This window comes from Suricata suricatta, chromosome 7 (assembly GCF_006229205.1).
Source record: "Suricata suricatta isolate VVHF042 chromosome 7, meerkat_22Aug2017_6uvM2_HiC, whole genome shotgun sequence".
Lineage (NCBI taxonomy): Eukaryota > Metazoa > Chordata > Mammalia > Carnivora > Herpestidae > Suricata > Suricata suricatta.
Window position 1 is genome coordinate 24,994,092 of NC_043706.1, and position 18,312 is coordinate 25,012,403.

At 47.6% G+C, this 18,312-nt stretch overlaps 1 protein-coding gene across 6 annotated transcripts; it reads right to left on the reverse strand.

The window, feature by feature from the left end:
- Positions 1-853: 853 nt before the first annotated feature.
- Positions 854-18,306, reverse strand: NQO2 (N-ribosyldihydronicotinamide:quinone reductase 2). Of its 6 annotated transcripts, XM_029945328.1 has the most exons (9): positions 18,087-18,306; positions 16,427-16,457; positions 15,259-15,296; positions 13,370-13,510; positions 10,809-10,973; positions 7,001-7,131; positions 4,508-4,621; positions 3,260-3,361; positions 854-1,592 (listed from the first exon to the last, which is right to left on the reverse strand). In XM_029945328.1, the coding sequence occupies exons 4-9, from the start codon at positions 13,374-13,376 to the stop codon at positions 1,416-1,418; spliced, it is 696 nt and encodes a 231-aa protein (XP_029801188.1). In that variant the 5' UTR covers positions 13,377-13,510; positions 15,259-15,296; positions 16,427-16,457; positions 18,087-18,306; the 3' UTR covers positions 854-1,415. The 6 variants fall into 6 exon arrangements, with proteins under 6 accessions (XP_029801188.1, XP_029801192.1, XP_029801190.1 ...); XM_029945332.1 differs by lacking the exon at positions 16,427-16,457; XM_029945330.1 differs by lacking the exon at positions 15,259-15,296.
- Between the last annotated feature and the right edge of the window lie 6 nt (positions 18,307-18,312).

An 18,312-nucleotide genomic window follows, 5' to 3' on the forward strand; every position in this document is an offset into this window, starting at 1 on the left:
AAAGACGCTAAAAACATGGCCCCCACAAGAGTCTGCAGAAGGCAGTGCCAGAAGTCCGAAGAGAGCAGTCTTGAATGAAGATCTTCTAAAAAGACACTGAAGAGAATGACTTTGAAAAAAGTCTGCAGGCAACCCTGAAAAGGAATCTGAAGGGGAAGACAGCTTAGAAAGAGAATCTGACGATGGCTCTGAAAAGGGCTTTGAAGAAGGCTCCAAGAAATAACTAGCAGAAATGGGGTTGAAAAGGAGTTAGGAAGAAATGATCTTGAAAAATAAGAATCTGGGGATGACAGCCCTGAGTGTCCGGTGGGGAAGGCTGTGTGTGAAGATCCGATGGAAAGGAGACACACACAAAGAAATGACTGACGATGGGCCAGGTGGAAACAGGAAAAAGAAAACTCAGACGGAAAGTGTCTGAAGATGCTGAGGAAGAAAGAGGCGGAGCAGGTGACAGGCTGTTCAAAGCCGAGGTGCCAACAAGAAGGGGTGTGACGAGGACAACCTGCTGAGGAGCGGTGTGGCGAGTCTGATGTGGGGACTGCGGGTGGCACTGGGAACGTTAAGGAAGGAGGCCCGTGTGCACAGGCGGTGGCCCTGTCCTCAGAAGTGGGGAGGGGATTTGATCTCTTAAACCTGCTTTTAGGGAGACCCCTCCAGCTACGCGTGCCTACGTGTGCAGGTAATCACTGGTAGCGTTACGTGAACACATGCAGAGGGGTAGGGGGCTCAGAGTGACACCCGGAGATTTTTTTTAAAGTTTATTTAGAGAGAGAGAGAACAAAGGAGGGGCAGAGAGAGAGATCGAATCCTAAGCAGGCCATGCACCGTCAGTGCAGAGCCCAACTCGGGGCTCGAGCCCATAAACCATGAGATCATGACCTGAGTCATAATCAAGAGTCAGACACTTACCCGCTGAGCCACCCAGGAGCGCCTCTTAGAAATCCCATTGTAACCTCACTCAATGATTTTAAATGCATGTGAAACGGCTATTCAGTGAAACCTTCATAGCCACCATGCATGCAAGTAAAAAAAAAAAAAAAAAAAAAAAGGAAAAAATAAGTATGAACACAGCATTAAAACACTAGCTGTGAAAGATTAACCTTTCCTATGAAAAAATAGAAATTCCCAAGTTGAGTTACAAAAAAAAACCCAAAACCTATGCCATTCCAGGAGAACTGTCTGAACAGAACACCCAGGAAGGTTGAAAACAGGGCGCGGGAAAGCTACTCGGAAAGAAAAGCAAGGCTGGGCGAACAACAGCGTGCAGCAGAACACCACTGAGCGCAACCTGCTGACGCCGAATCCGGCTGAGACGCGGGGTCTGCCCCGCGTTCAACACGCCCAGTTCGTGTGGTTGTGACCTCGTTTTATCACAGGACGGCGCGGCTCCCAGGACGTGGACGGGGCGCACGGCGTCACTGCCCGAAGTACCAAGGAGGCGTGCAGTCGATGGGCTCTTCCTCCCAGATGGTTTTCAGCCTCTGGGCCCAGGAGGCCACCATCGCCTTTCTTTCTTCTTCTGAGGCCATCTCGGGAGCAAAACTGATCTGAGGGGCGAGGACTTTAAATCCACAGAAGTGCAAGGCACCGTGCTACAGCCGCAAAGAAAGCAGGGACGCGATTAGAGGCCACACTCTTTACGCATCATTCAGTTAAATAATCAGAGGTGGGGCAGGGGATGGCCTGAAACAAGCCTTCAAAAAATAATAGAACAACTTACTGCTACCAGGGAGCCAGAAACACCTGAGCCGCCCTATGACCTTAGGACGCGGCCTTTACAAGTGACGTGAAGAACTCTGGCAGTTGGAAGTTTCAAATCCTACTTGAGGTTAATCTGTAATCTGTGCTTCTGACTCAGTAAACTTTATGGTTTTGGTTGTTTAGGCAAATTATGGTACATTCATACAAAGGATTATTCTAGAATAATGTGCCATTATTCTAACTATAGTTTATACCTACATGGTTGTTCAAGATATACGTTAAATAAAAATAACAAGAAATTCGTAGCAGTATTGGTAGTATACCATTTATGTAAGAGACATAAACATAATAACCCTAATTATATAAAGCATACATATAAAAATATGTATGGGCCATAAAGAAATACTTCAAATTATTAAAATAAATAATTGTTACAGGGGGATTTAGAGGACCTTCTATTTTTATATTTTATGGTCTCATCTTTTTTTCATAATATACACTTTTGAAAGCTGAAAATAAATATATAAAGATTTTTAAAAACAAGAAGAATTTAAATTTGACTAAGACCTCTAACGGACCACCTGACCTGCAGATTAGAGAGTTTAGGCCTCAAGTTATCACTTTCCTCAGCAGAGTATGACTAAATGGAATCATTATGCTGTCTCCTTTCAAAGAAGAGCACTTTTTTCTAGAAATATGACTTTCCCCCTCTGCATTCCTTCCCTTAACACCCTGCCTTAGTCCAGGCTTGTCCTATCAGGGGTTGGTCAGGGGACAAGAGGCCACACGCCATGGTCTACATTTTTAAAGCAAGCTCGCAAACTGCTGAATAGGTGACTTCCTCCTCCCTGGACAAAGGGACAAAGGTCCCTTTACAACATCCTGGAAGAATGGTTTGCATCTAGGTTTCTCAGTCTCCTGGGAGCTCGGAGCCAGGATGTAGCCTCCTGACCCAGAGCCTGCTCTCTTCCTCCTCACCCCTAGCTCTGTGCCTCACATGTGACACCCCAGCCTGCTGATGCTTTGCCCCCCGCCTTGTCCTTCACAGACCACCCAGGGGTGCGTGGAGGCAGGATGGTGTCTGCTGGGAGGGCAGGCCCTGAGTCCTGGGCACCCGGGGAGAGGGGTGGCTCTGGGGAAGGGGCCTGTGGTTGGTGTGGGGCTGCCGGGAATGCTAGCCCTGGGGCACATCTTGCCAGGGTTCAAGGTGGATGCCACCTCCACAAAGCACTGCCAGTCAGTGTGGACAGCCCCCTCGGGTGCTCCGCACGCACACACAGGGCCACCTTGGGGCGGTTCTACTCACCACAGAGGAGGCATGAGCTAACCAGGTCTGGCTTAGCTTGTACCCAACAACATCAAAGGCTATCTATCATTATGTGTTTTCCCCAGTGGCCAACTGTTTCAGTGCTAAGGAAGAAACTGAAAAGGGCAATATATTATAACTTCTGTATTCAGGTGGAGACAAAATGGTCCAGGTTTCAGGCTTACATCACATCCTATTTTACACCTGGGGGAGCTGTAGGCAGGGCGGAGGGGGTGGGGGTGCAGTAGGTACCTGGAGGGGCCACAGGAAGTATCGATAATCTCCGCTGACTCCGGTTTTCATGTACATCTCGGCTGTGCCCCCCGTGGTTAGTGAAAGGAGGGCCAATTTATTCTGCAGAGGAGAAAGCAAATGCATTTCTGTGGCCTCCAGAGGAGACAAATAAATGTGACTCCAGCACCAAGGTTTATAACGACCAGGAGGGACAGTCTGAGGTCAGTTCTCCCCAGGGATGGACAAATGATAACATTCTCATTCTTCCAAGCCCAGCCACAGGTGGAAACTAGATCCAACAGGGAGGGAATGGACCAAGTGGACACAGGGCTCAGATATGACCTGACTTCTGGTAGAGAGCAGGCCTGGGGCACTGAGTGTGAGGTGGGTAAGGCCCACCTGCCAACCTCAGGGGCTGCCATGAGGGTGAATGAGGCAGCAAGTGGACCCTGACACACAGGACACTGGAACACAGGACACTGGCACGGGTCCCTGACACAGAGGACCCTGACACATAGGACACTGGCACATAGGACTCTGACACACAGGTCCCTGACACAAAGATCCCTGACACAGAGGTCCCTGACACACGGGTCCCTGACACACAGGTCCCTGACACACGGGGCCCTGACCCAGAGGTCCCTGACATACGGGACCCTGACACACAGGACCACTCACTATATGCGGCATTACTTCACCATCTAAGAGGGACCTTTGTGACTCAATGTTTTCCTTATATACACTTATAAAAGCATCTTCTGAGGCTTTTAGAATTTAAAACGTCATTTATCTCAGTAAATTATTTATTACGAAGTTCATAGCCACCGTGCACTGTGCCTCGATCAGGTTCCATGCCATCCCCACCGTGTCCCATGGGTGTCACATCATCTTGTTCATCACAGTAGGAAGGTGAGGCCCAGGGAGGTGAGCCGGTGTGGGGCCATGGCTGACCTCTGCAGCATGGAGCAGACGGCCTCTTCCGAGCCAGGGCTGGCCACTGTGCAGCCCTCCGGCCCTCCTGCCACCCTAACTCCAGGCCCTTCTTGGCGGTGCATGTAGTTAGCTGTGGATGCATCTCTACCCCTCCTGGAGGGAAGCCCCGTGACTTCAGAAACCATGCTTTTCTCACCCAGGTACAGCACATAGGGCTGTGCACATACTTGGTGCTCCATCAGGATTTGTTCACAAGAAGCAAACTAGAAACAGAACTTGACGAGATGCGCCCCCACCCGGCAGGACGCAGCGCCCCTCGCCCCCGGCACATACCTTGAGGAAACCGGCATCGTAGAATCCTGGGATGTCGAAGGCAAACCCCTGGCACAGCACCCTGTCCATCCAGCCCTTCAGGATGGCCGGCATGCTGAACCAGTAGAGCGGGAACTGGGGACACAACACGGGAGGAACGAGTCTGCGGGCCGCCTCGGGCTTCCTATTGGGTGATTCCGAAGGAACCCCACCCACCGTCTTCCTCTTCCCAGTGGCTGGGCAGGCAAGTGTAACCAAAGCGAGCACAGGCGGGTACTTCTTCCCTTTCACTGTGAGGCACCCAGTGTGGACGGGGTGATGGTGGGGTGGGGCGGGCCAGAGGTGACAATGGTCCCAGTTACTGTTAGAGGTGGCTCTGGGTCCCCTGGGGACAGCCCCTTAGGCTGGTCCCTGAGCAGGTGGGGAGGCACTGGGATGCTGACGGACACTGGGTCTGTGCCAGCTGTTTCTGTGACGGACCCAATCACGGGGAAGAGGAAGGGTGTGGAGAAGCGTTTGCCCTTTTATGTGCCTGGGGGTGAGTTGCTGCCATCTGGGAGTCACACTGATTTAAATTCTGAGATGCTTCAGATTTACAAACTAAAAGCCTTATCCTCAGGTTCCACACACCAGCGCTAAGATTTCCCTAAAGTCCTCTCTGGTCCCCAAAGAAGCCCTAACACTATACACAACGTTATTATCAATGAAAGGAAATGAACACAGATGGTAATCTGTTACCAAAGGCAGAAGGTAGCCCATGTTTCATATGCTTTTGCTATAAATCTAACATAGGACTTGGCACTGAAATTTAAGCTCCATAGCCCACTGCTGTGTGATGCTGGCATGTTACTTAGCCTCTCGGTGCCTCCTTTTCCTGATCAGCAAATAGGGCTAGTACAAGTTACTAGCTCACAGCATTGTGGGGGAGGATTCAATGACACATTACAGCACTCAGAACAGAGTCAATGCTCAGTGAGTCAAGGGGAGTAGAAATCATGACTAAGCAGTAGTGATGGATGGAATTGTTTTAGTGTTGAATGAAACAAACTTACAATGCAGACTTTCTGGGCAAAGTATTAGGAAAGAGGAAAAGCCCAGGGAAAAGAGCTGTGAAATGCAGTAGGAAAAAAGAAAGACCATTACAGAAAGAGCAAGCTTTGGCTTGCTTTAGCTATCCAGCTACAGGAGGAGGTAGGGGAGGAGAAACGCGCTCCTCGTGGTCACCTGACTTCATGGGGACAGGAAGAGAAGAGTGAGAGCCAAGTATACTTCTGCCTGGCCCATGTGCCCAGGCGGCTGGGCTGATTCTGATAGAGCCCTGCTGTCCTGGCATGGCTATTACTCCTGATGCTGATGCACATGGCGACCGAAGTCTCTGGCACTGGGACCCAGCCATGTGCAAACAGGGCAGAAGAACATCTTGCACTCTGACCGGATTAGCAGCTCCAGGTTGCCCGGTAAAGCAAGGGAGGGGTGGATGGAGGCAGCCTGACCAGGGCAGAAGAGGACAGGTCAAGCATCTCCTCCTCCCACACGTGCAGGGTGATTTTATGAAGCACATGCTGTTTCACCCGCGAACTGGTCACATCCCTGCCCCTCACTGCATGTGGTGGTGGCCCTGTTCTCCCACTCACTCCTCCCCCTCAAGCAGGGTTAACAGAGACAACTTGGGCCGGTCAGAACCACGTTGGAGATTCTGGATCTAGAGACCCCAGTCCCTGATGTGCAGTGAGAGAGGACAACGGAAGCAGCATGTGTAGAGCAGCAGATGAGAATCAGAGGGAGAGGGCGGAGGGGGCCCCCCCGCCTCCGGCTTCACTGCCCCTGAAGCCCAGCTGGCCGGCCTGTCCCCGGGTTCCAGGAGACTCGGATGACCAGGGCCCTTGGAATACATTCCTTTTTTCTAGTGGACTTGGACTTCTGTCAACCCAACAGCTCCCGGAAAGCCCAGGTTTATTTGGCGGCCAGGCTCATGGTGAGCTCCACAGCGCACGCTTGTCAGGCTGCGGCGGGAGCAGCCTTGACGCGAGAGAGCCCGCACGAGCAGTGTCCCGGCTCTGTCTGTGGTGGACGTGGCCTGGGGACAGTTTGTGAGTGAATGCACAAAAGGTGGGTGGATGAGGCAACCAGTGGCAGGGAAGAAACAAAAGATCTTAATGATCAGGATGTTTAAGGCAGGACTTGCACTTGGCTTGAACACCCGTGTAGACAAATCTGGTTTTCATGCAGCCTCTGCACGGGCAGGGTGGGGGTTAGAATGAGGCAATGCCACCTGCATGATGCAAGCATTTCTGGGACCATCAGGCTAAAGGGAAATCACAATTTACTTGGGAGTCGGGATTTTGATTCAACGATAGTGGCTACCTGAATGTCCTTACCCAATTAGACATAAATAAGTGTGCAAATGTGCTAAAAACATTAATACCATTTTGAGGAGTGTCGAATTCCATATCTGGAAAGAGCTTGTACACAGAAGGACTCTAGTTCATTATAATAATTAGAGGAAACACAAACCTGAAATATCACTAGATCAGCTTCTAGAACCTTTTTCTGCTCATCAATTATGTCACTGGTCAGAGCCCCCTTCTTAAAGGCTTCATATGCTTCCATCCCATAATTGAAGAACTTGGGATTAGAGACAGCACCTGGAGAAGAACATGCCAGATACTCTCACTCTCACATATGCACCCACAGCCCATCCCGGCCAATCCCACTAGCATGGCTGCCACCTGCTCCCCAAAGCAGGTTGCCAGGCATTCACGGAGACCCCAGCAGATGCTGGGCCCTGGGATCAGGCTATGGAAATAAAAAGAGAGTAACCTTCTGTTCTTACCTTCAAGGGACTCCAAGTCCAGTAAGAGAAGTAGATAAATAACCGAATGACCAACACACAGAACAACAGTTAGCTGGCTCAGCCTAAGGCTATGGCCAGAGAAGCCTCCCATCTTATAATGAAGACTCAGTACAGCACTGGCTGGCTCTCCTTGGGTGCGCTGGCAATGAGCTTTCTAAACCGGTCTTTGAAGATGGGGCAGGAGATAACCAGGCAGTCTAGAGCACTGGAGGGAAGACAGCGGCCACTCTGGGCAAAAGACAGAGAAAAGTCCGGGTGTCCAAAAACTGGGCCAGCCCAGAAAAGGGCGACCAGGAGCACCTCTGGGGAAATATCTGAGAGGCCAGGAGGGCTGCAGGTAATCTAAGTAGAGAGATGGACCAACTCTTGTGCACACGGGAAGCCATACAGTTTAAGCAGGGAAAATAAATAAATACTCTGAATTTGGTTTGGAAAAGCTCACTGTAGCAGCAGCGATTCAAGAGCAAGTGTGATTCAAGAGCAAGCAGGCAGAGTCGGGCAGCAGCAGTGGGTGTGAAGAGGGGCCTCGGGCTAGATCTTACAGCACTGCCCACTACAACTAACATGAAAGAGGAGTTATTCTGATCCACACCTTCAATCCTCGGGATCTGGCAGCCAAAAGGATTCATTGGAGGCATTAGTCAGAATTAAGAGCAGCTTACCATTTACTGAGGACTTCCCACCTATCAGGTGCTGTGCTCTACACACATTACCTTTTCTACCTTCATAATAACCGGTAAGTGTATTCCCAGTCTACCAGAGAGGAAACGGAGGCTTTAGAGAGGCTGAGCGACTAGTTCAATACTCTGGAGGTCTGTCTTAGCGGCCAGCAGGGGTAGGATGACGAGGCCAGGTGTGAGCCAGTCCACCCCACGGGGTCTGGAGGAGGCAGGCAGACCCCTGGCCACGTGGAAAAGAACCAAAAGAGAACTGAGCTCATAGTCCTTCAACAGATTCATAACTGAGAAATATCTCAGTGTTCTTTGCCTCCTCTTTTAACCTACTTCTTTTTGATTTTCATTTAAAAAGCACACACTGGGTGTGTCCTATGTGTAAAGTTTTGTATTGGCAGGAAACCCAAAGATGGTAACTGTTATCAGGGAAGAGTTTGTGTTCCCGCAGGCAGGTTCTGGGTCAGGTTTTGGGCTCTCACAGTGTGTGGAATCTGTAGCAGACACCAGGGGTGGTTCTGATAATGGTAAGCAGAGGTGACAAAATGTGCACAGGCCAAATATACTCTAAGTAAATTTAAAAAGTAAATCTCAAAGCAAAGATGTCCAAGTATCACTGGACAACAGGAATATTTTTATAAGTATGGGCACGGGGAGGCCTTTCTAAGCAAGACAGGAAACCCAGAACCCTAAAACAAAAGACTGACACAGGGCTGGAATAGAAGTTGGAAACAATAGAAATATAAATCAGCAAGGGAATTGGTAAGTAAGTTACAATACACACCACGGAGTGCTATGAAATCATTATTAAAAAGACTTCCGAAACTCTACATGAATAAAGCACATCCCATGATAAGGCACCACTTACATCAGTATCTACAAAGTTTCAAAACTGTAATTTACGTGGATATGTACTTTTGATAATATTTAAAGTAAGACCCACAATGATCTATACCAAAAAGTTAGGCTAATTTGTCTCTGCATGGAGTATATGTGAAAAGGGGCTTGTACTTCTTAACCTATGTTCATCCTGTTTACTATATTTTAAAACATTTTTTTACAATAAGCCTGTGTTACTTTATCCACTTAAAATCCAGTGGCTCATTGGGGCACCTGGGTGGCTCAGTCAGTTAAGCCTCTGACTTCGGCTCAGGTCATGATCTCACATTCGTGGGTTCGAGCCCCGTGTCAGGCTCTGTGCTGACAGCTCAGAGCCTGGAGCCTGCTTCTGATTCTGTCTCCCTCTTTCTCTGCCCTTCCCCTTTCATGCTCTGTCTCTCTCTGTATCAAAAATAAATAAAACATTAAAAAATTAAACAAAAAAGAAATAAACCATTTCTATAGTACAATAGCATTTAACTAAATTTTACAACATATTTACAAAAATAATACTATGTAGTTTTCAGTGTACATACACAGCAAAGTGCCTATATTACTTTTTTTTAACTATCACATTTTATTTATTTATTTTATTTCTTTTTTAAATTTTTTATTTACAGTTTATTGTCAAGTTGGTGTCCCAGTGCTCATCCCGACAAGTGCCCTCCTCCACCCCCATCAGTTCAGATCATGATCCCAGGCCATGGGACTGAGACCCGTGCTGAGCTCCACACTGAGCACAGAGCCTGTTTCAGGGTCTCTCACTCTCTCCCCCTCGGCCCCTCCCCGGCTTGTGCACTGTCTCTCTCTCTCTCTCTCTCAGGAAAAAAAGTGGCTCTTTAACATAATAATCTGTCTTCCCAGTCCCTGCTCTGTTGTTCATTAAATGAAAATTATTGATTACTTACAACGTTAGAAAAATAAAAAGACACAAGGATGTCAGCTCTTACTTATCAGTATTAAATATTAAATCTTGGGATACCATTAACACAATTACAAACAAAAGGAAATAAAAGGTATTAAATACTGGAAAAACAGAGGAAATTATCCTTATTTGCACATGATCTGACTGAATATTGGGAAAGCTCCAGAGAATAAAATCTACTACAAAGAGTAAGAAAATCAGTAGCAGCTGGATACACACCACAGAAGCACAGAGATTAACCTTCTTCACGCAGAGAAACAAAACCAGTTAACAACAATTGCGCAAAGTCTGTATGAAGAAAGCGTGTAGAGGCCCGCAGGGTTGAAAAAGAAGACGCGAGGAAATGAAAAGCCACACCATTCTGTAGGATAAATAAAAGGTCACCTGTAAATGGATTAGGATCTCAATAAAACAATCACCTGGTTACTTTTTGAATCTGGAAAGTTAACTCAAAAGATTTTATAGACAAGTCAATGAGAAGATGGAGAATATGCCTGTAATTGCTTTATACAGCACAGACCATCTGGAAGGATACAGAGAAAAGTGGGTAAACTGGTGACCTTGAGGGCAGGGAAGTGAGGCGGGTTGGGGACAGGGATGGGAAGAAGACTTGCTCTGTGGACTCTTTAGAGTTGAGAATTGGGTATCATGGGCAATGGTTAGTTTTTTCAAAACATTTTTTCAGGGGCACCTGGGTGGCTCAGTCGGTTAAGTGTTCAACTTTGGCTCAGGTCACGATCTCATGGTTCGTGGGTTTTAGCCCCACTTCGAGCTCTGTGCTGACAGCTCAGAACCTGGAGACTGTTTCAGATTCTGTGTCTCCCTCTCTCTCTGCCCCTCCCCCATTCGTGCTCGCTCGCTCTCTCTCTCTCTCTCTCTCTCTGTCCCAAAAATAAATAAACTATAAAAAAATGAAAAAAATTTTTTTCAATTAATGAAAATAAAAGAAATAGAAGAAAGTTAAAAAAAAAAAAAGTTTAGCCCCTGACTCACCGGTGATATCGTTCCTGGTGGCCCTCGGCTCAAAGTTCATGGCGTACAGGTCAGACACGGTGACAGTGCAGCCCTGGGCGCCGAGTTCATCCACCGCCACTTTCTTCAAGGATCCATTGAAAGACCTGGGTTCTTGGTGCGCATAGACAATAAGCACTTTCTTTCCTAATTGGAGAAGAAAGGATTTCTCCTGAAGAACAATTCCTATTTGGTAAAATTCCATGAAGACCAACACAAAAACTAAATGTGTACATGCAATATAGGCTGAAACCAAGAAATACCAACCTCTGTTTTTATGGATCACAGCTTTAAAATAATGAACATTTTTTAAAATCCAGTTTTAATGTTATTGCTTGAGCTAATACACAGATATAAAATGGGTCCATTATGACTCCTCAAAGATAACACCATGCATTTCTCTAAAGTCCAAAATATTGTGGTTCTCCTCTATGAGAGGTTTTAGCCCTATCTGCCAGTATCAAAATAAAGCCACCACAACTGGGGACACTTGGGTGGCTCAATTGGTTGAACGTCCAGTTTTTTTTTTTTTAATGTTTATTTACTTTTGAGAGAGAGACGGAGACATGAGCAGCGGAGAGGCAGAGAGAAGGCGACAGAGTCTGAAGCAGGCTCCGAGCTGTCAGCACAGAGCCCGACATGGGGCTCAAACCCACAGACTGTGAGATCGTGACCTGAGCCGAAGTCGGACCCTCAGCTGACGGAGCCGCCAGGCGCCCTGAGGGTCCCACTCTTGATCTCAGCTCAGGTCATGATCTCATCATATACGAGAGCAGGCCGAGTTGGGCTCTGCACTGACAGTGAGGAGCTTGCTTGAGATTCCTTGTCTCTCTCTCCCTGCCCTTTGCCTGCTCACTGTCTCTCTCTCCCCGTCTCTCCCTCAAAGTAAATACATAAACATTAAAAAAAATCAAAGAAAGCTGCCATAACTAACTCTCGCGCTAACCATACTGGGCCGGCGTCAGCTACCGACACACAGGTCTGCTTCCTCCTCCTCCAGGGCCACTGAAATGTGACCTGTAAACGCAGTATGGAAATCGGACCCCTAATTCCAGAGGGAGACAAGGCCTGTATGGAACCTACTCTGGGTGGCAAGACTGATGACAAAAAGGCTCTAAGAAGAGTCGGGTCTTACAGGCCTTGGCTGCGTCATTAATACCATTAGCCTCTGAAGCAGTAATTCCTTCATTCAGAAGATTCTGTGAGATTATGTACTGATTTCTTCTGGGAAGCAGCTTTGGTGACTGGCTTACACTTGGCCTGGTAACGTCCAAGACGAAAACGTTTGGACTCCTGATTTAAATTTTTCAGTTTAGGCCCTTAGGCATGAAATACAAATGTTATCTGAAGCAGACAGTTTTGAGAAATAGAACTGGGTGTAAAGGTTGAATTCCATGAGTTAGTTAGGTTAATGGTTAACATTTTTATTTTAACTTTTCAGGCTCCTTTGTTACACAGGAATTCTACTAATGGATCCAAATGAAATAATCTCCATCCATGCTTCTCAAGCAGGAGCAGGGCTGGCTCCCAGGGGACAGTTCGCCATGTCTGGATACATCCTACCTTGTCACAGCGAGGGAGGAGGCTGCCACTGGCATCTAGTAGAGAGACGCCGAAGTGCTGATAAATACCCTACATTGAGGTTAAAAACCCTAACACTGAATCCTAACAAGAAACCCTAGTCTATGCCATAATATGTAAAATAAGGTGGATTTTTATGTCCTGAAAAGATTTGTATGTCATACTATTGACAGAAAACAAGTTGCAGAGTGGTGTATGTATGATGAGCAGGGACACAAGTAAAAATTAAGTCATACTGAATTTTACTTTATTTTTACTTTTTTTAGTGTTTATTTATTTATTTTTGGGAGAGAGAGTGAACAGGGGAGGAGCAAAGAGAGAGGGAGAGAGAATCCCATGGGGCTTGATCCCATGGACTGCGGGACTGCGAGAGCAGGCCCTGAGCCGAGATCAAGAGTCGGACACTTAACTAAGCCACCCGGGCGCCCCTGATCCTCCTGCCTCTTAAAGCACAGTTACTCCTGGGCTCATTCACTCAATAAGTACTTATTGAGCAGACCTGGGGGGCTCAGTCAGTGAAGGGTTTGACTCTTGAATTTGGCTCATGTCATGATCTAACAGTCCGTGAGTTAAGTCCAGTGTGGGGCTCTGTAATGACAGTGCAGAGCCTGCTTGGGATTCTCTCTCTGCCCCTCTTCCCCCTCTGAAAATAAATAAATATTTTTTTTAAAGTATTTATTGAGCGCTACTACAGCCTGGAGGTCATTCCAGAGTCCAGAAGCACAGCAAAAACAAGATAAGCATGGCCCTCACTTTCTGAGGAACTTATATTCTGGTGGGACTGAAATGAGCAGAAAAACAAATAGGAAAATACAAAACAAGAGAACTACAAATAGTGATTAATGTTAAAACATGAAAGAAGTTTTATACTTTGCATTGTTTGGATTTTTATAACATATTCAATTTCTAATTAAACTTTGTATTTAAAAACACTGAACCCCCCATAGCTAAGAGTCAGTCACCTGCCATGTCCTAAGAAGATGGATCCTTCTCCTCTGGCCACTGCCAAAGGGAGGGTCTGCTGTTAACCTGGGCACAGAGGGAGCCGCTGTGGCAAGCCCCGGACTTTCAGCGGTGGTTGCTCTCCTCAGTGACCCGACAGTCTGAAAGAGAAACAAACACTTGAAGGATGTGGGGAGAGGTGGTGGAGAGGTCCACGTACAACCCCAGGCCTCATGAAGGACACACAAATGTATGTGAAGAAAGCCTTCCCAGGAGGTGGAACCATCTGGAGATTTAGCCTTCAGAGGACAAATCATGCAGGGCATCAAAACCAGTTTTTTTTTTTTTTTTTGATAGGACACAGAAACTTCTGTGAACAGGTCCTAGAAAATGAGAAATGATAAGCAGCAGGAGGTCTGCCCCTGTATCCTTCCTCCCTCCCTTCCTCCCACATTATCTCCTCCAGATAATCGACACAGCTGAACAGACAAAGGTCGGGGGTACGGAGAAGACATTCATAACTACCATGTCTACCGAGATCGGCCAAGTGCCAGCATGGCTGAGAAGGCAAGACAGACAGTACACACTTGGTGGCCAGCACAGAATAAGGCTCTGGAATAATGTCAGTTCTCCCGAGACAGCTTCAAAGGCCCAAGAGAGGCCTGAATCCTCACTCCTGGCTAGCCAACTCTGAAATAACTGGCTTCACTCTGGGAGAGACAAGATATATCCAACAAACCTGCTCCTTCCGCCAAAAAAAAAAAAAAAGCCCAGAGTCTGCAAGTCAAGATCAGTGTGAAGATGCTGTATGATAGTGCTGTATCCACACGACAATTTTAACTTATCAATGCATCTTTTTCTTAAAGTTTATTTCATTTATTTTGAGAGAGGCAGAGACAGTGGACATGGGGGAGGGGCAGAGAGAGCCTGAGACAGAGAATCCCAAATAGAGTGCTGTCAGCACAGAGCCCGGTGTGCGACGTTTGACTGACTGAGCCACCTAGGCGTCCCTCAGTGCAGCTTTATAGCATAACAAAAAGAACAGAGATAAAGAAATCACGTTTATCCATGGCTACAACTGGAATCCAGAGCAGTGTCTAAATTAGCTTCTTCCTGGGCCCTGCATATCTCCAGCTATCCAGGAGCCCCAGGTACAGGGCTGAGATATGCAGAACACTGCCAAGAAGTGGGAGTGGGCTGCAGGGGGATGGGCTCAGCCTCAGGTTGGGTATCCTGAGGACAGAAAGGCAAGGAGGCTTAAATAATTGTGGCTGGAGCTGAGTTGAGGGCGGGCAGGGCACTTACACTGGAGAGTGGGCAAACAGCTCTGGTCAGACAGAGAGTGGGGACTCCAAATCCTTGCCCATTTCTTAGACAGTCTACTGACTAAACAGTTAAAAATCTGCCTCTTTGGCTACCCAACATCCCCTCTTGTTTTTTTTAAGAATAGTCTCTGAATTTAGTCATGTGGCAATGTGCCCAGCTAATGACTACACTTCCCAGTCTTCCATGTAGGGGTAGCCAAAGAGGTGAAGCAGAAGCCATTAGGGGTGGCTTTTAGGACATACCCTCAAAGGCTGACTCAGGAGTGAGGAGGGTGGAGGTACCATTTCTGCCCCTGCCACTGGCTTTCTTCTGAGCTAGATTGTGGCATGACAGCTAGGGCCCAATTAGTCATCTTGGTATCATGTGGGTAGAAGCTATAGACTAAAGAAGGTAGAGCAAAGAAACGGGAAAGGAACCTGGACTCCAGATGCTTTCTTGGAGCCATGAGATGGTTCTGAATTGCCAATTTTCAGACTGGGAGATCAAACTCTGAATCTTGTTTAAGCCGTTGGAGCTGACTCTCCATTAATAGCAGCAAATGGGTCACAATTCCAATGTTTGCATTCATTCAGCTGGAACTCACCTTCTGGCCAGGCACTGCACTAGGTGCTGAGGCTGCAGCTGTGAACAACAGAGGCAGGAGAATGGAACTTCATGGGGGTGGGGAAGGGCTGGGTACACAAAAGAGGAGGCAAGGAAAGCAACCATAAAATCTAGATAGTGAGAAATACTAAAAATAATGCTAAGTAATAGTGATAGTGATAAGAAAATAAAATCCTTTTGTGGCTAAAAAGGCAGGGGTACATCTGCTATTTTAGATAGGATGGTCCAGGAAAGTATCTCTGATCAGGGATGCGGATGATGATATGGACCCAGTCACACAAAGATCAGAGGTTCAGGCAGAGGGAATGGCAAGTGTAAGGCCTGAGGTAGGAACTGGCCTAGAGTGTTCGAGGAAGTCTGTTTGACTGGTCTGTGGTTTAAAAAAAAAGAAAAGAGTTGGATGGTGGGAGACGTGGTCAGAGAGGTGGGGTAGGGCCTGTAGACCAGGGGCAAGGATTATACTCTAAGCCTAACAGAAAGCCATCAGAGCACCTTAAGCAGGAGAATGACAGGAACTGAGTACCTTTTATTTTTTTTAATGTTTTTTTTTTTTTATCTGAGAGAGATAGAGCGCACGTGAGCAGGGGAGGGTCAGAGAGAGAGGGAGACACAGAATCCGAAGACAGGCTCCAGGCTCTGAGCTAGCTGTTAGCACAGAGCCTGACGTGGGACTCGAACCCACGAATGTGAGATCATGGCCTGAGCAGAAGTCCAACGCCTAACCAACTGAGCCACCCAGGCGCCCCAACTGAGTACCTATTAAAGGTCATCAGTGTCCCTGCAAGCGCAGGGAATACCTTATCCTGAGATCTCATTTTTGTCTGGATAAAATGCTTTCATTTCAGTGCCCACTGCAAAGCACCCATTCTTCCCTATCCCCAGGCCTTACCATCCCCTGCTTGGCCCAGTTTACGTATTTACATCACTTGCCTAGCCGCCTGTTGGGGACTTTCCTCTTACCCATTCTCCTACTTGTACGGATTAAGAAACAGGCCCAAGAAGTGAGCAACTTGTCCCAATTAGAGAAAAGACTCAGAACCAGACTTTTTATTAGCTATTCAGTGTTCCATACTCCCCGCTCACTCACCTCCCTTAACACCCCCCTCAACAGCAGTATGATTCTCCTTTGTTAGGAACGATGTACTTACCCAGGTCAATAGGAAAAAGGAACCAAGTAATCTGTGAAAATAAAGAGAAACCTCACCTAAAATGGAGTCAGGACACTCGAGAGGGGGGCCTCTCACCCACAAATTTTCCCTCACAGCCTACAGCACATTCCTGGACAGGAAGCAGTTCTCTTTACAACCCAGCAAGAGGAAGCAAGATTTTCTCTCTCCTTGCCAGGCAACAGCCTGGCCAATGAGAAACTGCTGTGACTCAGCCAATGAGAAACCATGGCGTCCCTGAACTCTTCACTTTCCTCCAGTAGAGGAAAAGCAGCCCTTCCCAACTTCCTCCCTTGTCTTTATAAAGTAAGGTCCTCTCCTTTGTTCTCCAGCCTGACCTATGGTTTGCCACAGCTTGCCTGTCCCAAATTGCAATTCTGCTATTCCCAAATAAACTCATTTTCCTGGTAAAATAACTAGCTCTTTCTTAGGCTACACGTTATTAAACTACGTAAACCCACCTCTGATATGTTTTGTGTATATTATCTCACCTTAATCGGCACCCATAAGCTATTTCATAATGTTTTCATTGGATTTTTGAAAAGGTTAATAAAAGGAAACGTCATTCAGAACAGAGTTGTAAGCCAGGAGGAGTAGCCGTCACACCCACGGCTGGGGCAACTGCAGACCTGAGAGGAAGAGATGCACCTAGCAAGTAGGTACCTACTGCCCCCGCAGGAGGAGAAAGGCTTCCTCCTGCCCTGCCAGGCCCAGCCAATGAGAAGCCACTCTTCTTCGACCTCCCACTTTCCACCAAAGTTCTGTGTATAACAGCCTTCCCAACCTCCCCTCTCCCAGCCTCCCTTCCGTTTCTTCTGGGGACTTGTCTATGACTTTGCCTAAGCTTGCTTGTCCCCGATTGCAATTCTCCGCAATTCCCAAATAAACTCATTTTTAAAAAGTCCATTCTTTTTTTAATGTTTATTTAGTTTTGGGAGAGAGAGAGAGTAAGACAGAGAGAAACGGAGACAGAATCTCAGGCAACCTCTGCACTATCAGGGTACAAACTCACCAACCTGAGCCAAAACCAATAGTAAGCTTAACCAACTGTGTGCCATCCAGGTGCCTCCACCCGTTTTTGCTGGTAAAATAACCAGCAGGTTTTTGGTTTTTTTTAAGTTAGTATTTCTTACACGCCTCTTTCCACATAGACAGGCTCCCGTGCCGATTGTTCCAACAGTTATATAACTTTTCACTGTGTGTGGATGCCTATTCCATTTCTCTCCCTGGGTACCTAAGTTAGTTTTCCTACCTCCCCCTACCCCAACTATAAATAGCACTGCTAGCCGAGGTATTGTTTAATACACATTCTTCTTCAGGTACTTCTTTGGCTAATACTCTCAGAAAAACAAAAAGTTAAAGATTCCTTTTCTAGTTTCTGCTACAGACTGCCAAAAACCCTCGGCAAAGGCCAAGCCAAAATACAGGCGGCTCTCTGCCGCCAGCACAGCCGCCGAGCGGCGCCCCTTTGGCCTAAATGATGGCACCCCCGGTCCAAACTGACCCTGGCCTGCCCTGCTTCATTTGTGCCCCGCGGGTAAACACACCACAGACCTCCTCCAGTGGAGGACAGCTTAAATGAAAGGATTCTGCACTTGTAACCAGACCCAGCATGCAGTAGGGCTCGGGAAGAGGTACATACAATCCCAGGGTGGAAACGATGGGTGTCCCGCAAAGCCGACAGCAGCGCCCCAGAAAGAGCTCCTCCCCAGCCCCGGCACCCCGGCGAGCGAAGGCAAGTCGCTGTGCGGGCAGCGCGGGATTCGGCGGAGAAGCAGCGGCAGCACTCGGCACTCCGCCTCCGGGAGCGAAGCTCTGGGCGTCAGAGCCCCGGTTCCCGGGCCGCGCGGGGCCACGCCGTAGCACGC